The 21544-nt window shown below is 48.5% G+C and overlaps 7 protein-coding genes across 7 annotated transcripts; 3 read left to right on the top strand and 4 right to left on the bottom strand.

Annotated features, from left to right (window-relative positions):
* Window positions 1-2315: 2315 nt before the first annotated feature.
* Window positions 2316-5158, bottom strand: ASPWEDRAFT_47162 (COPII subunit SEC24; the record flags this gene model as incomplete). The annotated part of the gene is made up of 3 exons (XM_040836913.1): window positions 2316-2891; window positions 2950-4596; window positions 4652-5158. 3 exons carry the CDS (start codon window positions 5156-5158, stop codon window positions 2316-2318), a joined length of 2730 nt encoding a protein of 909 aa, XP_040693972.1.
* A 1323-nt stretch (window positions 5159-6481) lies between these two features.
* ASPWEDRAFT_123067 (kinesin family protein) lies at window positions 6482-9711 on the top strand. Its single transcript, XM_040829173.1, has 3 exons — window positions 6482-7136; window positions 7193-7602; window positions 7658-9711. Exons 1-3 carry the CDS (start codon window positions 6866-6868, stop codon window positions 9239-9241), a joined length of 2265 nt encoding a protein of 754 aa, XP_040693971.1. The 5' UTR covers window positions 6482-6865; the 3' UTR covers window positions 9242-9711.
* A 122-nt stretch (window positions 9712-9833) lies between these two features.
* ASPWEDRAFT_123063 (MCT family MFS transporter) lies at window positions 9834-11910 on the bottom strand. The gene is made up of 4 exons (XM_040829172.1): window positions 11155-11910; window positions 10997-11103; window positions 10357-10940; window positions 9834-10291 (listed from the first exon to the last, which is right to left on the bottom strand). The coding sequence occupies exons 1-4, from the start codon at window positions 11477-11479 to the stop codon at window positions 9859-9861; spliced, it is 1449 nt and encodes a 482-aa protein (XP_040693970.1). The 5' UTR covers window positions 11480-11910; the 3' UTR covers window positions 9834-9858.
* Window positions 11911-13321: 1411 nt separating this feature from the next.
* On the bottom strand, window positions 13322-14889 carry ASPWEDRAFT_47159 (AIM24 family protein; the record flags this gene model as incomplete). Its single annotated transcript, XM_040836911.1, has 7 exons — window positions 13322-13639; window positions 13700-13919; window positions 13978-14096; window positions 14148-14318; window positions 14372-14443; window positions 14516-14634; window positions 14694-14889. The coding sequence occupies 7 exons, from the start codon at window positions 14887-14889 to the stop codon at window positions 13322-13324; spliced, it is 1215 nt and encodes a 404-aa protein (XP_040693969.1).
* A 122-nt stretch (window positions 14890-15011) lies between these two features.
* ASPWEDRAFT_33641 (uncharacterized protein) lies at window positions 15012-16826 on the bottom strand. The gene is made up of 4 exons (XM_040833834.1): window positions 16282-16826; window positions 15851-16214; window positions 15683-15806; window positions 15012-15633 (listed from the first exon to the last, which is right to left on the bottom strand). The coding sequence occupies exons 1-4, from the start codon at window positions 16355-16357 to the stop codon at window positions 15241-15243; spliced, it is 957 nt and encodes a 318-aa protein (XP_040693968.1). The 5' UTR covers window positions 16358-16826; the 3' UTR covers window positions 15012-15240.
* An 83-nt stretch (window positions 16827-16909) lies between these two features.
* Window positions 16910-19789, top strand: atm1 (ATP-binding cassette Fe/S cluster precursor transporter ATM1). Its single transcript, XM_040838252.1, has 7 exons — window positions 16910-17427; window positions 17494-17553; window positions 17611-17725; window positions 17777-18045; window positions 18101-19147; window positions 19210-19426; window positions 19486-19789. The coding sequence occupies exons 1-7, from the start codon at window positions 17050-17052 to the stop codon at window positions 19572-19574; spliced, it is 2175 nt and encodes a 724-aa protein (XP_040693967.1). The 5' UTR covers window positions 16910-17049; the 3' UTR covers window positions 19575-19789.
* Window positions 19790-21025: 1236 nt separating this feature from the next.
* Window positions 21026-21319, top strand: ASPWEDRAFT_166371 (uncharacterized protein; the record flags this gene model as incomplete). The annotated part of the gene is made up of 2 exons (XM_040829980.1): window positions 21026-21053; window positions 21117-21319. The coding sequence occupies 2 exons, from the start codon at window positions 21026-21028 to the stop codon at window positions 21317-21319; spliced, it is 231 nt and encodes a 76-aa protein (XP_040693966.1).
* Between the last annotated feature and the right edge of the window lie 225 nt (window positions 21320-21544).

Here is a 21544-nt window from a genome sequence, read left to right as displayed (position 1 = left end):
ATTTGCAATTGACAGCTGGCATGAAATCAAGCTCATAGTCGCATCATCCAGGAAAAACCACATAAACCCCAATGCGAAATTGTCTGGTTGCCTGGATGTGCGCATGGACCAGACGGGCTATCCGACAAGCTACCCAACCCCTTCAGAGCACAGACAGTGGAAAATTGTGCTTACGTTTTCTTTCACCCTGTTATTCTCTTGAAAAGAGTCGTATCTCCTTGCAACAAACTTGTATGTCTTGTGGTGCGCTGAAGACGGCAGCAGATCGATCACTGAAGCGGGGTAGGATAGAGTACGATCGCTGTCGACAGCCGAGAAGAGTGACAAAGGACCGTAGATAAGGGTCGTACACCGGAGCGAGACTGGAACTTTTGACACTGCAATAAATCGCTGGAGTGGTGTAGTCTGTGGAGGAAGACCCTGGGACGAGGAGGTACTGGGGAGATGAGGACACAAATGTGAAGCGGGGACACAAGCGCTTGTTGATCCAGCGCCTACTCCAGTGAATGAGGTAATTTGGCGTCCTAGAGGAGAAGCGCCTGGCCAATGGTCAACAAATGAACATGTCTGATTTCAAGATGCTTGACGACATCATATGAAAAAGCAACAAGGATTTAGGGGATTGGGCTAGTCATGGGCATATTGAATGGGCAGTAGCAGGCACATGCATACCTGATCTGGAGGCGCCTGAAGCTTTTAAGTTTCTTCTACCTTGTATTCTCAATACTGAGCAGTCAGCTTCCAGTATTCGTCAAACACACTCTTTTTTTCTTGACGAAGATGAATAAGGAGTAGATTGAGAGATTGTGTGGGAGGAAGAGAGAGAACGATAGTTAGACCACTGCGGTCGGGGCTGCTGCTCACTCGTGCTGCTGCGGAGGGGCTGGAGAAGCGACTAGCAGCGACGGAACGGCAAGAAAAGGTGGGGTGGGGCAGTGATGGGGATGGTGATGACGGATGAAGGTGATGAAGAGGATGAGGAGTATGAGGATAAATGAAAAGGGGATATCTTGGTACCGTGTGGGCTGAGATGGGTCAAAACCAGAACCGTGGGATCAGAACCAAAGAGTTCCTGTTTAAGGGGAAGAAGAAGAAAGAAAGTGAGGAAAGACAGTCACTTGGAGAGAATAAATGGGTGTATCAGGCTGTCGGGGATCGACCGGAATCGTGGATCAGGACCGTGGGACTAGGTTATCGATATAGACTGGCTTTTCACAAATCACCAAACTGTCATGAGCCGATCAGGGGTAAAAGAAGACGAGGAGAAGAAGAAGGAGAACAATGGAGATAAACAGCAATAGTCGCGATGGACGAGGTTCATCGAGTGGTTCAGCGGTTGGGAGAGAACCTTGGATCGCAAGAGGGGCAATAATCCTCAGGTAGTCATTTAATAGTCTGGCGCAACTAATCAGAATCCATCGACATTTCTCCCTGTTTGGTGAAGATGAAGAGATAGAAGTGGATAGAAGTGGTGGTGATGCTTTATTCGTTATTATCCCATGAGGATACACTACCTATTCTATTCAATAAATGACCACCACAATGATTCAGAACGAAATAAAACTACAGTTTACGTTATCTCAACCCCCCAGATTCAATCATCATACTACCTTACTACAGAAATCAAAAAGAAAAGACAATTTAGGATTCAGCCAGTGACAGTCTAGACGGGGCAGTTCTCCCACTACTGTCTCGACCAGTGTTTCAATCCACCATCTCCAGTCTCCATCCACGGGCCTCAACCGACTCTGGACTCTCAACTCTCAAGCCAGAAAAAATTCTCCACCACAGACCAATGATGCTCGCCAACATAGCGCCGGCTTTCATTGCAGGGGTTCTTTTCTGGTGATAGTCTAGATAGTCTGGATAGTTTGGAGTGATGGCTGTGTGCTGCAGTGTGATGTCAAAAGTTTACAACCATCACATATGGCTCGAGCGCACCACTCACAATGCCATGTCTGCTTCGGGATATTTTGTCTTAATCAAGCGCTGTCAATCTTTTGAAACTCCTTCGCTCCCCCTACATCTGGTGGAGAAATATGCAGGTACCTACGTGACTGCTAAACGTGCATGGATGGATTCCAACATGCCTAAGACCCCACTATCATAAGGGGAAAGAAAAGGTACGGCAGGTTGCAGACATAACCATTGGAATTTCAAATGAATCTTTGATATAATGTACCAAAAGGTGTTTAAAAAAGCTATCATTACTGAACAACCTGTAAGCGTGTTCAAGCTCGTCAGTCCGGTTGACTTCGCTGATGACCCATGTTTCAATGATCATAATGAGACAAAAGAAACGGAAAGGGGCGATATCAAACCTTTTCCCGCAGCGATCCCATCCATTGCACCAGACTCGCGCTCTGGTCGGTCCGGTCATCCACCAGCATGGTCTGTGCCCACAGCCGAAGACCTGGCTCACCGTCTTCTTTGACCACATACAGGTGTGGCACCACAATGCTGCCAGCACCCTTAGCCCGGTGATCTCGGCTCTTCTCCACCACCGCTCTAACCCGCTGGTTGAAATCATTGTCGAGCTCGGGAAGGTTCTGCTTGCCCACACGGAGCTGCGTCTTATCGGGCAGTCCGAAGACATCGACGAGGAGCTGTGGAACGGCATCCCGTCCGACCCAAAGGAATTGAGTCTGTCCGTCATCAATGAGATACAGGCCGTAAGGAACAATTCGCTCGGATGACAGGTTGATGGCCGGAGGGAGAATAATCTCGCCTGTCTGTTCGTCTGGCAGACCCGCCGTGTCGGGCATGTCGTGCAGCGAGTACATCTTGGGGTAAATGTATTGCATGAGAAGAGGAAGAGGGAGAGTCGACAACAAGCAGAGTGCTGCAGAGCGCATGTCGGTCGGGATTTGGGCGGATTTGCGGAGACCAAGCTATATCATAAGTCAGTACACTTCAGTCAAAATTTACAGGAACAGGGGGCAGCCATACGTTCTTGATCATCGCCAGGAAGAGAACAGGCAATCCTCTCAAGTTGGCAGGGAACTGGAGACCACCACCGCTCACACTTCCACCTGCAAGTTCCTTTCGGTATGTTGACAGCAGCTCCACAGCCTTGGCCTGCAACGCCTCACGGGCAGGTTCCAAACCACTTCCAAGAGCCCGCTCAACGGCCTTGTGACTGAAGTAGGTAGCAATAGCCTGCTGATCCGCAGATGCATACACATCAGCCAAGTTTTGAGTAGTGGGAAGCGCCAAGGTCAAAACACGGATCCTTCTCTCGCCGTTGCAAGTGGTGTGGAGGACGGCTGACTGCATGCAGACAACAGGTTTTGTGACAGTCTCGTCAATAGCAACTTCAACGACATATGCTTGGTCACGAGGGAAAGCCGGGAAGGCACACAGGTCGGAGCTACGGTTGAAGAAGTTTCCGTAGAATGTGCTCATGCGCAGACCAGTTGTGGCACGGACACGGAGAACAGCCTCCAGACCAATTTCTGAGGACAAGTAGTCAGAGAATTCACGCGCGAATTTGATTGCGTCCTCGCCCCGAGCGGCGTTCCATCCGGGGTAGAAGTAGGTCTGTCCACCAGTATATCTCGGCAGGTTACTCAACGAGGCCACATCCTGGTACTGGGATGAGAACAAGAACATGTCCACGGATACCTGGGCCTTCGAGCACTCCACAGCAAAGCTCTTGTAGAAGCTGTTTCCGGTCTGCAGAAGGCTGCTCTCTTTGCTTGTACCCAAAACCTTCTTGTCCTCTCTCATAGTCAGAGCACCATGTCCGACATTAGGCAAAGAAGAGCTAAGAACAGTCATCTTTCCACCCACGGGAGCAATCAACTTGTAACCAGCCCGCAGAGCAGATCCCATGGCGCAGGCATTGTTCTGGGTGTTCTGGAACATCTCTTGCAGTTTGTCGAGGAAAGACTCAACATTTTCTCGGCATTCACTGAGAGTTACCAAAAGATCGCCGGGGATAGGAAGGAAAGGTTCATCGAGGTCGCTAACAACAAGCATTCTTGGGTCCGAGTTCTCCGAGCCATCTCGTGGAATGCTGAAGTAGTGCAAGCTTGAGTCAACGGCGATGAAGCCCAAGCGCGTACGTCGGTCTGCATTCGGAATTCTGTCAAGACTCTCCTTGATGCATCGTGCGCTCGTGGCCAAGAGGCCGTTGGTGACGGACGCATAGCTGACGTCGATCAAGAAGAGGTAGACGAGTGGCTGAGGAGGGCGAACCATGTATTCCTGGGGAGCGACAAATTCAACGACGGAGTGGTTGAGATCGGAGCGCAGTGATCTGTCCGCCGGCTTCTGCAAAGTAGTATCCCAATCAAAGGCCTGGGGTACGTCGTTTGTCAAGTTGCACATGTTACAGCGCCAGCGGTGGCCATGGTCGAGGAAGGTCACAAAAGGATTGATGTAGGATCGGCACCGTCTGCATCGCGAGATGACTTGGTCTGGAATAACTGGAATGGGGTCTTCCGCATCGTGCAGGGCCGCATATGGTTGAATGACGAGAGCAAAGGGCAATTTGGACTTCTTCAGGAGAGAATGCGTCGTGGGAACGGCGTTCAGGGTGGATCGGACGTATTTGGAAGGGCAATTGGCATAGGGGGACGGATAAACGCTAGTCTGATAAAGATGTCAGCAACTCCCATACGGGAAATTTATAGAGCATGGCACATACACCGGGTGGCAGAACGATCGGAGGAGGGGGGTAGTCCAATTCCGCAACGTTGAAAGGTTGAGTGAGGAGGTCCGTCGGGTAGAGCTGGTTAAGAGGGACAGGTCTCGGAACTTGGGCAGCCTGCGGCGCCATCTGCTGCGGATCGGCCATGCCCATGGCGCCGAATTGCTGGGTCATCTGCGCAGCACCCGGGGCAGCTGGAGGAGCGTATCCAGACACCGGTGCCTGCATCTGCTGGGTTGGGTCGACTCCATACATAGGCTGCTGGTACGCCGCGGGTTGAGCTTGGGGCTGGACGGGGTAGGCTCCGTAGCTGCCACCGGCCAGTGGCTGACCTCCCAGAGCAGCATTGGCACCAGAGCCGAAGTCGAAAGCCTCGCCAGCATAAGCTCGCTTCTTCCTACCTCCAGCCTGGCCTTGGGGAGCTCCGGGCTGTGGAGCGGGAGAACCGTAGGCGGGTTGATCGTACCCTTCTTGGGGAGGGTATCCCCCTTGTGGTGCTGCCATGAAGGAGGTATATGTGCGTTCTCGAGTGGAAGGTTGTGGTTAATTATGTTCCGTCAAGGAAATCAGCGATAGGTTCGGAATATAGGAATGTGCGCAAATCGTTAAAAGTTCACTATGCCGTCGGTCAATACCCAACTCGAACAGGGGAGGGGAAGGTCTTGGTGGGAGTCTGCATACTGACAACAAAACCAGAGTGCTGGATAAACAGAAAACTTGGGGGTAAGGAGAAATATCACACGAAGAAACCGCACACCGGGTCGGTCAACGTGTTCTGGTGGAGGTTAGGGGGAGCTGCAGAGCACGGAAGGCCATTCGAAATGATGGCGATGATGATTGTTGGTGTACGGTGGCCTTTGCGGCTGCTCTCCCCTTCGGGCCAATCAGAGCCCCGCAGGCCTTGAGACAGGCGAGGCCCAACTTATCGGACTTGGATAAAGGTTTATAACTTGGGGAATGTTGTAATTATAGTTTGGATATTAATGAGGGCATGGAATAATACATGAATGTAATTGATATGACGTCGAGCGTTTTGTTGTTGACAGTAAGCGTTTGTTCGTATGGTATCACGAGTATACTCCAACATATCGAGGCACTGTTTGTAGGAAAATCCCTCGTGCAAAGCAACCACCAGTAACAAGATACAAATGAACACAATATTGCTAGATATTATCCTGGATCAGGCTAGCTCGCATTGATAGTTTTGTAAAATGAAAAAGAATCTAAATGTGTGGGAAGTTAGATCCGTCACTACGGCTTCGCTGCACAGTATGTTTGTATAGGTTCGAGAAATCCTCAAACAGCCACAGACTGTTCCTTGCCTCTATCAGGGCATTTTATAAATTGAAATATTGGTAGAGGTCGAGAAAGCAAATGTGTCATAATGACCTGTAGTTCTAACGTTTCAAAAATTGCTGTTTCACAGCAGACAAATTCCCAGTGTCCCTACTCGATCAGAGATATAAAACCAGTCAGGTCTTGAAGATGTTGATGAACCAATATCCATAAGTGCTAGATGTCTGGATCTCATTGTAGATGGGAATAGCTGAACTGTTACTGTGTATATCTGCTGTTCTGGTATGGAGGGTAACCTTTGCAGAGTGAAAGGCTGTGTTGGCTAAAATTTCGCAAAACGACCATAAATACTTTCTGGAGCTCAAGATAGACAGTTATCAGCCTCATCAACTTGATAATGACCACTCAGAAACGATCGTGGAATGCGTCGAGGACGAACGTGTGGGAAGACGGGGGGTTGCCGTGCCAACGTCGCTTTTCGCTGCGTGTCGCACCACAAACGATGCATCCCTGTCTTTCAACAGACACCGCCAGAATCTCACCTTCATCCACCCAGCATCACCGGCGGCGTTCGACTCTCGCCTGTTCCTCTTCGTTTTTTTGCGCTGTTGGGGGCTTCTTTCTGTTTTGTTTTGCATTTCGACTCGTACGAGCGGAGAATTGAGGGCTTGATTGCATTTGCATTGTTTCCAGCGCACTGTCCAGCTGATCATTTGGTTGTTTGACCTCTTGCTTCATTGATTTCGAGTATTATGCTGCAGCCATAGGTTTCGAAGTTTCTTTGAGCGATATATTCAAAACGATATCTACTTCGAAGTTTGAACGGATCGGCGTTTGTTGATACTGGCTATCACACAGCAGAACAAAAAGAAAGCTTCGACACTAAAAGAAAAGGAACTTGAGAAGGAACATAAAATGAGTGTCAGAGTCGTTGGACGTGTCAGGCCTCTGCTGAAGGCAGAGCGAGAGGTGGATGTGATTCTTCGCACAGGCTCGCAGGGGCAGTCAGCACCGAGCAAAGGCGACAAGAAAAGCTCCAACGAAAATGCCGCTCTGGCAGCATTGAGGGATAGAGACACAATAGTCCGGATTCCAAACCCCAAGAATGAAAGCGAAGAGTACTCTTTCCAGTTCAATGCGGTTTACGACTCAAATGCCTCTCAGCAGGATCTCTTCGATGCCGAAGGTACGTGCGCTTTAGGAGATTGGCTTCTCAATGGCTGACATTCATCTGGCTGGTAGTTGCTCCCACGGTCAAACATCTCTTCAACGGCTTCGACGTCACATTGTTTGCATATGGTGTAACAGGGACGGGAAAAACACACACTATGCGGGGTGGTAAAAGCCTTGCGGAGAGAGGAGTGATTCCCCGTCTCCTGAGTAGCATCTATAGAAGAAGTCGCAAGATGGAAAAGGATAGCGCAGGGGAGACGTCAGTCAATGTTTCGTTAAGCTATTACGAAATCTACAACGACAAGGTCTACGATCTATTCGAGCCCCCAGAGAAAAGAACGTTCACAGGATTGCCTCTTCGCGACAATGGAGGCAAGACAGTTGTCGTAGGCTTGACAGAACGGCCGTGTACTACCTTGAAGGAATTCGAAACGTTGTATGACCAGGCCAACACGAACCGGTCAACTTCTGCTACGAAGGTAAGCATCTCTTCTGCCTTGCTATATATTATTTGGGCGATGCTAATCTTTACAGTTGAATGCTCATTCGTCGCGATCCCATGCAATTCTTTGTGTGAAGGTGACAGTCACTTCCGGTGAGAAAACAAGAGTCAGCACGGCGTCTGCCATCGACTTGGCGGGCTCAGAAGACAACCGTCGGACGGAAAATGATAAAGAACGCATGGTTGAATCTGCCAGCATCAACAAGAGCCTTTTCGTTTTGGCCCAATGCGTCGAAGCGATCAGCAAAAAGCATCACAGAATACCATATCGAGAGTCAAAGATGACAAGAATTCTCTCCTTGGGGCAGAATAACGGATTGACAGTCATGATTCTCAACCTTGCACCTGTGAAGTCCTACCACTTGGACACCATTAGCTCGCTCAATTTCGCGAATCGCACCAAGAAAATCGAAGTCCGTGAGGTTGAAAACGAACCAATGTTCAAGGGTCCTCCGAGGCCGGCGATGCGGCCATCGCTAGCTGCTCAGCGCCAGCCTTTGCGACCATTGACAGCTTCCATGAACTTGAATCTGGCAGCCCCAGCTACTAAAGATGACAAAGATTCGAAGCCCACCGATGGGAAGCCAATCAAGGCATTCCATGTCTACTCGGATAAGCCCCAGCCGAGGCCCTCTGCGCAGTTCAAGAAGCCTGAGATTCCAAAACGATCCTCACTAGGCTCCGATGCTCATGCTTTGCCCCCGTCTCGTCTTTCAAAGCCTGTTCGCCCTTCACAGGTACCATTGCAAGCCCCAAAGCCCCAGGATGAGATCTATGCAGCCAAGATTGAAGAGATGGTGGAGAAGAAGGTTGAGGAAATTCTGGCTGTCAGGGCCGTCAGTGAACAGTCGAGACAAACACAAGTTCGTGAACTTAATGAACAAATGCAGAGACGGCTGCAACTTCTTGAGCAGCGCATTGAGGGCTCCGAAGATGCGAGAGCCGAAGGATTGTCGTATTTGCTTATGGCCAAGCAACATCAGGGGCGGGGCGAAGATGGTTCCGCATTGAGGATGTACCAGTTGGCTTTGCCATTCTTTCCAAACAATGAGAAGTTGGCTATGAAGATATCCGTTCTGCAGGAACGCCTTCAGCACAAACCTCGAGGCGCCACCTCAGCCAGCCCTAAGTCACCATCTGCGAAAAGAGAATTCGGGAGCATTTTGTCCCTCAAAAAGCAGCCTGAGAGGCCTCGATCCAAGCGTCAGGCAGATGACACTGATGCCGACTATGAAGAACACCAAGAAGCGCTTGAGAACTTCAGTGAAGAAGAATTCCAGGGCTCTCATTCTAGACGCACGAAGCGCGTGAGGACCAAGACCCCGATTGAGGCTGATGAATCTGATGACCTGGATTGCGATGAACCGGCCCCATCCCCACGGACGATCCATCTGCTCTCGATCATCAACTCCCGTGATGTTAGCCAGATCAAGTTGCTCAAGGGTGTGGGTGTCAAGAAGGCAGAGGCTCTCGTGGACTGCCTTTGTGAAATGGATCAAAACGCGGGCAGCGAAGATGGAGAGCATGTACAGGTGAACAGCCTCGTTGAGTTGAGCAAATTAAAAGGTGTTGGCACAAGGACGGTTGAAACCATGAGAAAAGGAGTTTTGGCATAGAGCAAAAAACCTTTATGCATCACATTTTTTGGTCTCCTTGAGAGCGTTTTTCATCATGGCATCTTGCTGCTGCGAGTGTTTTCTCTGTGATTGGCTTTTTTTTAGTGACATTCTTCGTCCTCTTTTGCCCAAAAGCATTGGCGATAAGTCACTACTTTACATTGCGTTGCATTGTTCGATTCCCTTCATCATTCAGCGACGGTGTTTTTGGCGTTTATTATCTTGACCTTCCTTTTGGATCTCCATGATTGTCACTGTTAGAGTTATATGATTTCCAGCTATTTTCGATTACTATTATGCAATTACTACTATTCTATCATTAAATTTCTTATGTCCATTGTCCTTCCCATACTTGGGACACCGCTCCCTGACTTAACCAAGTCCAAAATTTGCCAGTAAATCTTTTCAGTATCGTTGGTCAATATTTCACGTAAGAATCAATCCCAACAATGTGCAACCTGCAATGATTTAAGCCACACATTTGGTGGAGTCTCCATGCAAGGAGCTATGCACTGTGATCTGTCAACTCAAAATTTGTAGCCCCACAGGCTCGAGCCTATCCATGCTTTGGATATGCATGTTGTACTCCATGGTTACAAATACCGACAGACGGAGCGTTATATCTTCTTGGTTAACCCAAAGCCGCCAACGTACCCTCGTGCAAAAGCAAAAAACGCTGCGCCAGTAAACATGACCACCGCACAGAACACCTGCATTTTCCAATACGATGAATGCAGAACGTCAGGGATAAGGGCACCTGCAATGGGGGGCCCTGTCAGAGCCCCTAAGGAGGCTACAGCGAAAAATGTCCCACTCCGGACCCCTATTTCGCGTAGGTCTGAGATCTGGGCAACTAGAGCGGGGGCCAGGGAGACGGCTGCACCAGAGACGAGTCCGTATAAGGCACTGAATGCGATCGCGGTGCCATCACTGCGAGATGGAAGCCAGAGAGCGATTACTAGAATGGCAGATAGGGCGGTGGCGAATATCATCATGTTAAAGCGGCCGAATATATCTGCTAGGGCTGCTAGGATGATGCGGCCGAAGATACTGAAAAAATCAACCCATGAGAAAAAAAAGTAGACGAGTGGGGAAGGGGTGGTGTGATTCTTTACCTTGTTGCGTTCATAATCGAAATCAGATACGATGCTAAATCATGAGACATGCCATACCTCTCAGCCTGAGTGATGATGAATGTGTAGGGCAAGAAGATACCCCAGACGAAGAAGAAAGCCCCGGCCGTGATGAGTGCGAAGCGGACTTCTTTAAGTGGACGTATGTAACCCAGAATATTGAATGGTTTTGGGCTATGCGTCAACCTTGACTGCATGGTAAGATTCGAGATGACCAACAAAAAGAGAATCAAGAATGCGCAAATTCTCATTGTCCATCCAAAGCCAACCCGGGGAATGAGACGATTTACCATGATCGGGAGGAATACACCCCCAAGGCTAGAGCCGCTGGCTATAATGCCCAAGGCTAGAGCTCGACGACGGTGAAACCATGTGCTTGCACAGTTGATTGAGACGTGGTAGAGAACACTTGTTCCGAGGGGACTGCAAATGCCCTGGGCAAGAATGAACTGATAGTACTCCGATGAGATAGAGGCCATCATGAGCCCAAAGACGTGCAAGAGGGTACCTGCTAACAGAATCCACCGAGGACCAAAGTTGTCAAAAAGTGTTCCAACAAGGGGGCCCTAGTTTAAAACAAAGATTAGCGGTGCTACTCCTGTTGGAATTGTTATACACCCACCCCAAAAAACATCATAAATGTCTCCAACGAGGTGATCCATGTTACTGTACTGGTAGAATAGCTTTTCAGTTGATGGGTCTCGTAGTAAGCCTGAAAAACACCAATACCTGGTCAAGAATGAGCATATCTTCCGGAAGTTCATTTGGAGCTCGACTTACAATTGATCCAGCCAAAGCTTACGAGATTGGCACAGAAACCGCCAGCCACAGTCAGCCATGCTTGATGGCCACCGTCAGGTGGGGTATTTTCATGCTTCTCTGGTTTATTGCTGTGCCCAGCAATTGATTTCTCTGGATTGCCATCTATACGGTCGTCCCCACACTTCTCTGTTGTTTCCGAGAGAGAATGATCTTCCGAAAGTTGATCCTTATCAGGCTTGAAGTTCGGATTGAGACTGAGAGCTGGAGTTGTATCGGTTGACAGCCAATGGTGTGGATCTAGGATGTCCCTGGACGCGTCGGAATCTCCATCTTGGATAGCCATTTCGTGCTATTAGGCTCCAAAAACAATGTTAATTGCAGCCAGCCCGGTCTCGTGGGGTCCTTGAACCTGATATACATTAGCATCTCAGAGCAAAAGGGGGAATAGGAAAAGTCATGAAACCAAAGAATCGACACACATGGACGAGCATTGTCCATCACTCCACAAATGGTCAGAGGCCTGTTGAGCCTTCCATCCTTGATAGTAGCACAGCAGAATGGATGCATTATCGCCAATGCCAATAGTGATGGACTAACGCCGGCTTTCCTATTCTTCATTATAATTGCTTTTTTTTGTTTGATTCCGGCAAATGATGACCGGATCATGAACTATTGTCCCCGCCAACTCCATCAAGTCCATCCAATCGTAATTACTGGCAGAGCATCGGTAAGAACTGGTTCTAAGGCTTTGACTGACCGTCTTTTTGTGATAACCATAACCCAAGTTTTTCTAAGCTTTCCAGGGTTGTTCTTGTCGGTAAGACTAGAGTAGTTATGCAGTCATGGCGCACGACAGCTGCAATCTAAATGCACTATTGCGATAGTCAATCTGGCCCTTGCGTGGGGACTGACCACGGGGGACAGGCAAAGTTGTGGTGTACGGAAAGAATCTCAACAAATGCAGTTATTATGCTTTTTTTTCAAGAGATTCATCACGACATGTGATGGATTCCAAAAGTCTAGCTTCCCATGTGCGTATACTGGCAATCCGGAGTAGAGACTACCAGAGACAAATCCGAACTTCTCCATCATGAATTTATGAAAAGGGGGATTGGTAGAGGGTATAATTTGGAATCTTTGTCTTTCCAGCAGCAATCATCTCGACAATTCAGCCATTTAAGGATTTCATTTCCGTGTCTTCTCTGGTGCTTGTCATTAATCCGACCTTGCTTCTGTGAAGAAGCAGAACGCCCTAGTTTCGTGATATTTCATCCAAAGCATCCGGTATTTCGGTTGTTTAGTATCGTGAGAACATTCGTATGCGTCGGGCTTATGGGTTAAGCGTCGCTAACTAGCAGGCTGCTGGCTCTCTCTGTCACCCAGATCATTCCTGGCTAATGTTTTATCAGCAAAGGTTCGAAAAAAGCAATTGCAATCAGCTAGCATCATTAGCTCGAGGCAGATATTAGACACGACCTTTTAATAGGCTACACTGTGACCTGTCGCTGTCCCATGCAGTAAGCAAGCATTCCACCACACCCGGATCTGGTGACAGAACCAGAAGAACACAAGTCGTGAAACACAGAGTAAACTGCTCTTCCATTTTTCATGTGCCATCAGCCAACGATGCTTCAGTTTAAAGGTGCGAATAAGTGCTTCGTTTAAATAGAGTGCCTTACTTAGTAAAACAGCATGGATAACACGTTGCTGTGTTTTAGTGAGACATGAGAAAAGATTGAAGATGAAAGTGAAATCAGGTTTGTTGGAAGATGGAGGGGAGAGAAGGACTGCAGACACCCTTACCTTTTTGGATGGCCTCTGAGTTTCCCAATTCGCTGACCCAGATCCCAACGCCAATGATTTTATTTCAGTACTAGTCAGATACGAAAGATTCTAGGAAATTATAGCAGTCCACATTAATGAACGAAGATGCCTGCACTATTTTAAGAGGTTATTGTAGTGATAGATTGAGTTAGAGTTACTAGGAACGAGTTGCATAATGGCTCAATATGTCAAGGAAAATAGGAAGGAACAAAAAGAAAAATCAATGTATAGAGTCGTCACACAGTCGAAGAAAAGCTGGTTTATAATAATACATTGAAGGTGCATGATGAGGAAATCCCAAAAAATTCGCCTAATCACTGTCCATGGATACAAGACAGTCGTTTAACCCAGAATTGTGAGCCTAGTTTGTCTGGCCTACTTTCTCAATAATCACTTTTCCTTCCTTCGTCAGTTTTGCAACATTTTGGGTGACTCCCTTGACTTCGTTCGTGATGTCCTCGGCCGAGCGGGTAGGCACAGGCCCAGCATTGGTGGCTGCTTCAACGGATTTCTTGAAAGCTTCCTCATCCTTGTCACCAATAGACTCGGTAGGACCAACAGTCAGTCCGCGAGGCGAGTCTGCGATTTCATTCACCTCACGCGCGGACATGATATCGTTGATGCGAGGTCCACGGGATTGCATTAGGATGGTGGCGGGTCCGTCGAATTGAAGGAAGAGCTAATCAAAATAATATCAGTATAAACCGTGAGAGAAGGAGTAAACCATCGAATCACATACTCTGTCTCCCCAGATAGTCCTCCGAGACCAGGTCCGGACCGTGTGGACAATCCTCATCGCTGTCTTCCATGCGTCGGAATCTGACACGTCCCGGATGAACTTTGCGTTCTGGAAGATGCCAGGCAGACTGCTGAGGCCTGGAACCTGGAACTTCAAGTTTGTGGACTTGAAGCGGTAGGGGCGCGGGGGGTTGGAAGTTATGGTGTAGGCCACAATGTTGCTGTTTTACATATTTTAGTATTTCAAAGACTGATGGTCACAATTGGAGTTGAACATACCTGGGGTGAACGATATACTGTTCTCCGGCCTTCAACTCAACGGAGTACAATTGACCGCTGCCGACGAGTGCCAGCAATCCTCTTCCGGTGACCTCGGAGCTACCCCAGTGTGCCAAACTCTTCGTGGGTTAGTTGAGTGTAATTGTAGATACCGCGGAGGCTAAACTGACAAGGCTTGTGTTTATTGTTGGCTTAACAGCGAGAGAACGACCTGTCCAGGCGAGCAAAGCTCGCCTTTGAGCAACCATCCAATCCACGGAGCCATTGAGATGGACAACGGCAAAGGATGTGACGGGAGACCGGACGGAGACCAGGGCAGTCACCGGAGTTGCCGAAGACACCTATCAGGATATCAATTATCATTCCGACCACAAAGACGACCATGTGCGCAGACCTTCTGGTAGAGAAATGGTATACCAACGACGGCTCTTCGGAAAGGTTCGAGAACGCTCAACGATGACACGACCTGAGATGAAAATGGGTGGTTAATTGGAATGAGCGTGAGAGGCATAATGATATAGTTATTATTGTCGCATACATTGTCCGCCTTTCCGCTCAATCCCACCAATGTTCCTCGCCGAGTATAGAGGTTCTGCGAAGCGGAGAGCTGAACCGATAGTAAAGAGTAGGGAGCACCGATAACGTCGAATCGCGCGTCTTCATTCCTTGCCCGTTTAGCTTAACAGTATATGAACTATCACTGGGGAGAGACATACCGGGAGATTCAGCGGAGCTAGGTGTGTTGGCAATGGGGAGATGGCTCCCATTCACCGTGGCTGGCTCTTCCGAAGGCGTAGCGCGAATCTGGACGCATCTCGTCTGCCATCCGCAGCGCAACGGCGCTTGTCGCGTCCGTGGGAGGACTCGAGTCCAGGATAGAGTCCGGACACCTTTTCGGAGGGCTTGACTCATTATCGTGTATGAAGCAGTCTGCTGCCAGCAATGCAGACGAAGGGGGGATCCGGGAGGTTTCGTTACGTCAAAATTCGGGAATCTTGAAGACAAACCGGGCAAACAGCATCTAATTTCCTTTTCGGGTATAGTGTTCAGGTGATGCTTGGCACTATCTACATAGATCTTGACATCATTCATAACCATCTTTCTAATTATCATTTTTAGATGCTTATAATTGATATAATTGATGGTTCATATCTCGAATGTTCAGATCTACTCTATAGTTGGGGTTGACATGAGATGTCCGAGTTAATAAGAGACCACGATCACTCAGATATCCAAATCTTGATCAGAAAAGCGAGCAAGAATCTAAACATCTTCCGTAGCTTTAGATCCCCTTTGCAAATAGGCCTGAATAGCGCCAACCTTTGCATTTCCACTGTGGAGGTATCGGAACAGCCTTGTCAAAGCACGCAAAGCTTCAAGCCAATCTTCCTTCAAACACAGATTGTAACCCTGTGTGAAATTCAACTCGAAAACATCCTTTTCAGAGCATCCCTTTGAATGTACTCTGGAAATAACATCGGTAGTAAAATACCCACGAGCAATATGGATTTGACACCCATGAAACCCAATAACAAAGACTTCCTGATCCTGGAAACCTGTGCTGCTACTTTGGACACTGATATTCTTGACCAGCTGCCCTATCATTACGCCGAGGGTTTCCGCCAGAAATTCGCCCCAGGTCTGCCCCTCGAACCACTAATGGCTATTAGAGAATGACGATGGAGAGAAAGAAGGAAGAGCATACCCCAGTGAAAGATATTATAGGTAGGCTTTCAGTCCGTGGACCAACAGTGACTGCGCCTTGTGGTCTAGCTGCGTATTTCTGACCACCGATCACATATTTAAACGTAGCCTTTCCTAAGCCGTAGCTTTGGGGCTGTTAATCTTGCGTTTAACTAATGGTGCCAGTACTCACTGGATTTCAAGGTGTTGAGTCTTGATGCCCTCAAGGTTCAAGTACGTAGTCATCATCAGCGCCCTTAACATGTAGGTCTGAGTTTCTATAAAGCGACCGAAACGCTGATTCTCAGACACTTTCCAGCTTTTTCTAGGTAAGGTAATTGTCTCGCGCTCTCTCAAGGCACTTGCAAGGCCCGTTTCAGTGGACTCATGCCCTTCATTCGCTTTCCAATACCCAAATTCGGCGCAGTAGGATGGGAGGTCGTCGAAAAGATTGCTAAATTTGGGCATATCGCCAGGCCAATTGGAAACAGAATCTTCGCCTGCAGTACTTGCATGCTGGAATATCCAAGGAATTGATGCCTCCACATCCTTGTCTGAGAATGTATTAGTCATTAAACGGGATGGATTCGATCGGGAATCCAGGCAATTGATCTTACATACCTTCACGCTCAATATCCACGGGCCGAGGGATTAACTCATCGAGTCCAACGATTCTAGAGAGGATAGTCGCTGACATGATGCCGAAGAGTTTATCGAGGCCAAGGATGATCACACTCCAGCTAATATGAGAACATCAGTGGTGTGATGATCACCAGAGTTCAATAGCTGCTGTTCATGGGGATAGGTATTGTCTCCATGTCGAGCTTGAGCTACACTGCTGCCTGTTCAACCCATCGCCCTTGATTGCAGCAGGGGGGCTGACTAAACAAGCCAAAGAATACCTATATGGGATATTTTGGAGAATGAGTGACTTTTGCAATGTTAAAAGCATCCAGAAGCCTATTGTTGCTCCATGAAAACTCCATCAAGATCCCAAGCATCACTCGGTACATCTGGTTGGTGGTAGTTGGTAATCAACTTAAATGTTGGAAAATAGCATAAGAAACATCATTTTTTAGAAAATATAGACAAAGCTATACCATATTTATTGAATATCACCAGCTAAATGAAGCTGTTGTCGTGCCGGCAATGTTGATTCCGATATCTGATGTGGGGAAGACCTAATCCGGCCGATCGCGTGCGAAACACTCACACTGACGTTCCTGTTTCTCCGAACCCGGCGGTCCCCATCGACACGACCAGACAGCTCACTCAAGCTGCTCAATCTACTTTCTATCCAGCTCTCACACCGACAATGATCCATTATTAGGCTCTAAGAAGCCACGGCATACCATCTGGTCGCTGAAAACACACACTATACAGGCCGGCATGCTGCCCCGAGCAGCTCGATCGCCTTGCTGGCGTACCTCCGGGCGGTACATACATCTTCTGCCTGCTGTTCCGCGCTCGACACCATTGAAGACAGCATACTTTGGAAGTCGATTCAGGGCATTCACATCCAGTCCGAGTCCGTACAGGAGACAGGTTACCGGAGATCCTACCTCGGAGCGAAAGACGACGAATCCTAATGCCCCGCCAGTAGCTCGGCCCGCGAATGCGAACGTGACCCCGAATCCCAAAGACACCCAAAATGCAACGGCTGCGAAGAAGAAGGATTTGCTGAGCGAGACGACGGTGGGGAATAAGGAGCAGAGGAAGGCGGACTGGGCCATTATGAGGGAGATGGCAAAGTACCTCTGGCCAAAGGTGAGGGCTTGATCACTAGGAATCCGGAAGCTGGGAAAAGCTGTTCGGTGGTTAACTTGGCAATAGGATGACTGGGGTACTAAGCTTCGTGTTGGAACTGCATTGTCGCTGTTAATTGGCGCAAAGGTGAGTAGTATTGCAACGGTCGGTTTCACCGCAATTGAATGCTCACGATGAATCCAGGTTTTGAACGTCGAAGTTCCATTCTACTTCAAGAGCATTGTTGACTCGATGAATATCGACTTTGCCACTGTCGGCGGCACAGCGTATACAGTGGCCGGGTCAATGATTATAGCTTGTAAGGGAGATTTGCTAGCTTTTGGAAGCTTTGTCTAACAACGATCTCCAGACGGTGCTACTAGAATCGGCGCTACACTCTTCCAGGAGCTTCGAAACGCTGTATTTGCCAGTGTGGCCCAGAAGGCGATTCGCAAAGTGGCACGGAACGTATTTGAGCACCTGTTAAGGCTAGACCTTAACTTCCACCTTACTCGCCAGACTGGTGGCTTGACAAGAGCGATTGACCGTGGAACAAAGGGTATCAGCTTCTTGCTGACATCTATGGTGTTCCATGTGGTCCCTACCGCGTTGGAGATTTCCCTCGTGTGCGGTATACTGGTATGGTTCTGCAGTGCGACTTCACAAGTCAGTGACTTGCTGACATTGAATATAGACGTACCAGTATGGTGCGCAGTTTGCTGCGATTACAACAGCGACAATGCTTGCATATACTGCGTTTACTATCACGACTACTGCTTGGAGAACAAAATTCCGGAAGCAGGCCAACGCGGCGGATAACCGCGGAGCAACGGTAGCCGTGGACTCGCTTATCAACTACGAAGCTGTCAAATACTTCAACAATGAGCGATTTGAGGTTGCACGCTATGACAGGGCCTTGAAGTCGTACGAAGATGCGTCCATCAAGGTTACAACGTCTCTGGCCTTCCTTAACTCTGGCCAGAACATGATCTTCTCGAGTGCATTGGCCGCCATGATGTACCTTGCGGCCAACGGAGTGGCCAGCGGATCACTGACGGTTGGTGACTTGGTCATGGTCAACCAATTGGTCTTCCAATTGTCTGTGCCGCTGAACTTCCTTGGTTCCGTGTACCGTGAGCTGCGCCAGTCACTGCTTGACATGGAAACACTGTTTAACCTCCAAAAGGTCAATGTGACGATCAAGGAACGAGCGAATGCCAAAGCACTTGAGCTCAAGCAGGGAGGAGAGATCCGGTTCGACAATGTCACGTTCGGCTATCATCCCGAGAGGCCCATCCTTAAGAACGCTAGCTTTACGATTCCTGCTGGTCAGAAGTTTGCTATCGTTGGACCGAGTGGCTGCGGCAAATCCACAATCTTGCGGTTGTTGTTCCGATTCTATGACGCCCAAGAGGGCCGAATCCTGATCGATGGTCAAGATGTGCGCGACGTGACACTGGAAAGTCTCCGCAAATCTATTGGAGTGGTTCCTCAAGACACACCGTTGTTCAACGATACGATTGCTCACAATATCCGTTATGGAAGGATTGACGCAAGTGATGAGGAGGTGCGAAAGGCTGCCCAGCGGGCTCATATCCACGAATTGGTCGAGAAACTGCCCGACGGATACCAGACAGCTGTGGGTGAGAGGGGAATGATGATCTCTGGCGGTGAAAAGCAGCGAATGGCGATTTCTCGATTGCTTGTGAAGGACCCACCACTTTTGTTCTTTGATGAAGCGGTAAGAGCTGGTTTAGATGATTTGTATTGTAGGGACAGCCATGCTAACTTGATCAACGACAGACCTCGGCCCTTGATACCTACACTGAGCAGGCATTGTTGCAAAACATCAACAGCATTCTGAAGGAGAAGGCTCGCACCAGCGTTTTTGTTGCGCATCGATTGCGCACGATCTTTGACAGCGATCAGATCCTCGTGCTGAAGGATGGGCAAGTGGCAGAGAAGGGCTCACACCGAGACCTTCTGGACCAGAACGGCATTTACGCTGAGCTGTGGAATGGTAAGAAGCACACAATGCAAGAGGCGATTAAAGAAAGCTAACTGACTTTTCCCCTTTAGCCCAGGAAACGTCGCTAACTCACGATCTGGAATATGAGCGGAGCGCCGAAGAAGAGGCTCAGGATGCGACAGAGCCCAAGCAAAAATAGATAAGAGATTGGAGGGTTTCATTCATTTTCTTTTCTAAATTGGTAGATACTTACGTGGATATACTTCTTATACCTAGATGGTCAGACAATTACATATAACGAATTTTTTGGGTAGTAAAGTGACTATGGCGTCAGACTGTATATGTGAAACCCCTCTAGATTGAGCGATGAGGAGTTCGATGAGGGGATTGAGGGATAGCATTCCGACCGGAGGGTTCGGCAAATTCAAAATCGCCTAGCGCGTAGATAAACCGCGCAAGTTAACTGAATGACACCTGGAGGCTGCCAAGGGGCAACATTCTCCTGGATGGTCTTTTCATCTGTCCATACTAACCACCCCGTAACTACTATCTGGATATCTGGATGCTTATATCCTGCCAGTCCCTGGATTCTGGATGGCGGACGGACCAACCAGGATGGAATGCAGGCAAGATCCCGGCTGCCCTCGTGGTTGGGAAACCGTTCTGGCCGGGCTAGACTGTTCTAGGGGCCCTAGGGGGACAGCGAGTGGCCCTAGGGCCGCCTACTAGCCGCCAACTGGCCGCTAACCCTCGGCAGCCCCTGGCTAAAACACGCACTACTGCGGCGCTAGTGCACGCCCCGCCCTCGTTCCTGCCCTGGGTGACCATTCGTTCCTTCCCAGTTTCCCCTCCCAACAACGTACTGTTCCTTCCCCACAACTGCTGGTCGTGCGTTTTCCCTCCTCTTCCACTCTCTTTCCTCTCTTTCTCTCCTAATTTATCAATCAATCCCGTCATCCTCTTCACCTTCCTTCCCCTTCTTTGTTCTTTCTTTGCTTCTTCTTCTCTTCCAGTCTTTCTTTCATACTTTATTGTGGTAGTTTATCTCGACTAGTGTGCAATAGCGCTGCCCCCAAATCCCAATAAACCCTCACGTTCTTTATCCAACTTCCAGATCTACCACTGATTATCGCGCTCCTTTACTACCTATCCTTTGACGACGTCCCTGTATACCAATTATTCCACCCCTAAACAGATTTATTCAATCCTATCCTATCCTTCTCTTATCTTCTACTCTTCCCTCTGGTTATATTCTATTCTCTCAACCGAAACTTCCGGTTCACCGTTTGATATTGAAGATCGCCACCATAGATCTCACATATTGTCTTGGATATAATTGAACTGTATGGACGAACTTTCAACCTCGTGGTGCCAATTTTTGGCAATGTTTAAGACCCTGGGCTAATCTGAAACCTAGACGTGCTCAATTGATCCAACGCGCTGCCCGACACCAATCGTTTACCGCGGTGTATCACGTCTGCTTCAAAATCCTACTCCGACATTTTTTGTGACACCTATACCTAGCCATCAAGGCGCATAATCCACTCTTTAAAAAAGACCGAGTTCCAGAAGGAAACGACGGCCATAAGCAACGATTGAATGCGATAGAAGCGAACAAAAACAAAGTGCTACCTTGAAAGAACAAACACAATGGGTCTCATCGAAAAGTTGCAAGCAAGTATGTCTCGCCATTTATATCACAATCATTCAATCCTTGTTCAGCAGACTAATAAAGAAACAGAAATCGAGCTCTACCGGCTGGAGCAGCGCTACGCTCGTCGCAAGCATCGCAGTACATTCCACGCGGGCGTGCAGTACGTCGATGGTGAATACGTTTACACAAATGGATCGCATTCGCCAACAGGAACTGTCTCCAAAAATTCAACCGGCAGCTACTGGAAGACACCCACCTGGAGTGTATCAACCGACTCGCGATGGCGGTGACCAATGAAATACCTTCGATTCGACCTTCTACCTTTCTACTTTTCACAAACCGTGTCCTTCACATAATGTCTCATGTGAAGGACTTGACGATGTTTCCAATCACTATGCCATGTGCTTGTTTATCTTTTTCGTTTCATGGATCAAGACTGTGAGCGGAAAAGTTGATGTTTTCTTTTCATTCGAGTCCATATCTTTCGTCCGACACGCTTGTCATTTGATCCGGAT

Source organism: Aspergillus wentii, assembly GCF_001890725.1.
Source record: "Aspergillus wentii DTO 134E9 unplaced genomic scaffold ASPWEscaffold_1, whole genome shotgun sequence".
NCBI lineage: Eukaryota > Fungi > Ascomycota > Eurotiomycetes > Eurotiales > Aspergillaceae > Aspergillus > Aspergillus wentii.
Note: the sequence above shows the minus strand (reverse complement) of the source record. Positions and strands in the feature narration are given on the sequence as shown.

Excerpts from the sequence above, each read along its gene's own strand:
- ASPWEDRAFT_123067 (XM_040829173.1), top strand. The coding sequence starts at position 6,866 with ATGAGTGTCAGAGTCGTTGGACGTGTCAGGCCTCTGCTGAAGGCAGAG. Across the intron at positions 7,137-7,192 it reads GGATCTCTTCGATGCCGAAG|TTGCTCCCACGGTCAAACAT; the intron begins GTACGTGCGCTT and ends TCTGGCTGGTAG. Across the intron at positions 7,603-7,657 it reads GGTCAACTTCTGCTACGAAG|TTGAATGCTCATTCGTCGCG; the intron begins GTAAGCATCTCT and ends TAATCTTTACAG.
- ASPWEDRAFT_123063 (XM_040829172.1), bottom strand. The coding sequence starts at position 11,479 with ATGGCTATCCAAGATGGAGATTCCGACGCGTCCAGGGACATCCTAGAT. Across the intron at positions 11,104-11,154 it reads AAGCTTTGGCTGGATCAATT|GTATTGGTGTTTTTCAGGCT; the intron begins GTAAGTCGAGCT and ends ATTCTTGACCAG. Across the intron at positions 10,941-10,996 it reads CATTTATGATGTTTTTTGGG|GGCCCCCTTGTTGGAACACT; the intron begins GTGGGTGTATAA and ends GTTTTAAACTAG.
- ASPWEDRAFT_33641 (XM_040833834.1), bottom strand. The coding sequence starts at position 16,357 with ATGTCAGCGACTATCCTCTCTAGAATCGTTGGACTCGATGAGTTAATC. Across the intron at positions 16,215-16,281 it reads CGTGGATATTGAGCGTGAAG|ACAAGGATGTGGAGGCATCA; the intron begins GTATGTAAGATC and ends ATACATTCTCAG. Across the intron at positions 15,807-15,850 it reads CAACACCTTGAAATCCAGTG|CTACGGCTTAGGAAAGGCTA; the intron begins AGTACTGGCACC and ends ACAGCCCCAAAG.
- atm1 (XM_040838252.1), top strand. The coding sequence starts at position 17,050 with ATGCTGCCCCGAGCAGCTCGATCGCCTTGCTGGCGTACCTCCGGGCGG. Across the intron at positions 17,554-17,610 it reads CGCTGTTAATTGGCGCAAAG|GTTTTGAACGTCGAAGTTCC; the intron begins GTGAGTAGTATT and ends CGATGAATCCAG. Across the intron at positions 17,726-17,776 it reads CGGGTCAATGATTATAGCTT|ACGGTGCTACTAGAATCGGC; the intron begins GTAAGGGAGATT and ends AACGATCTCCAG.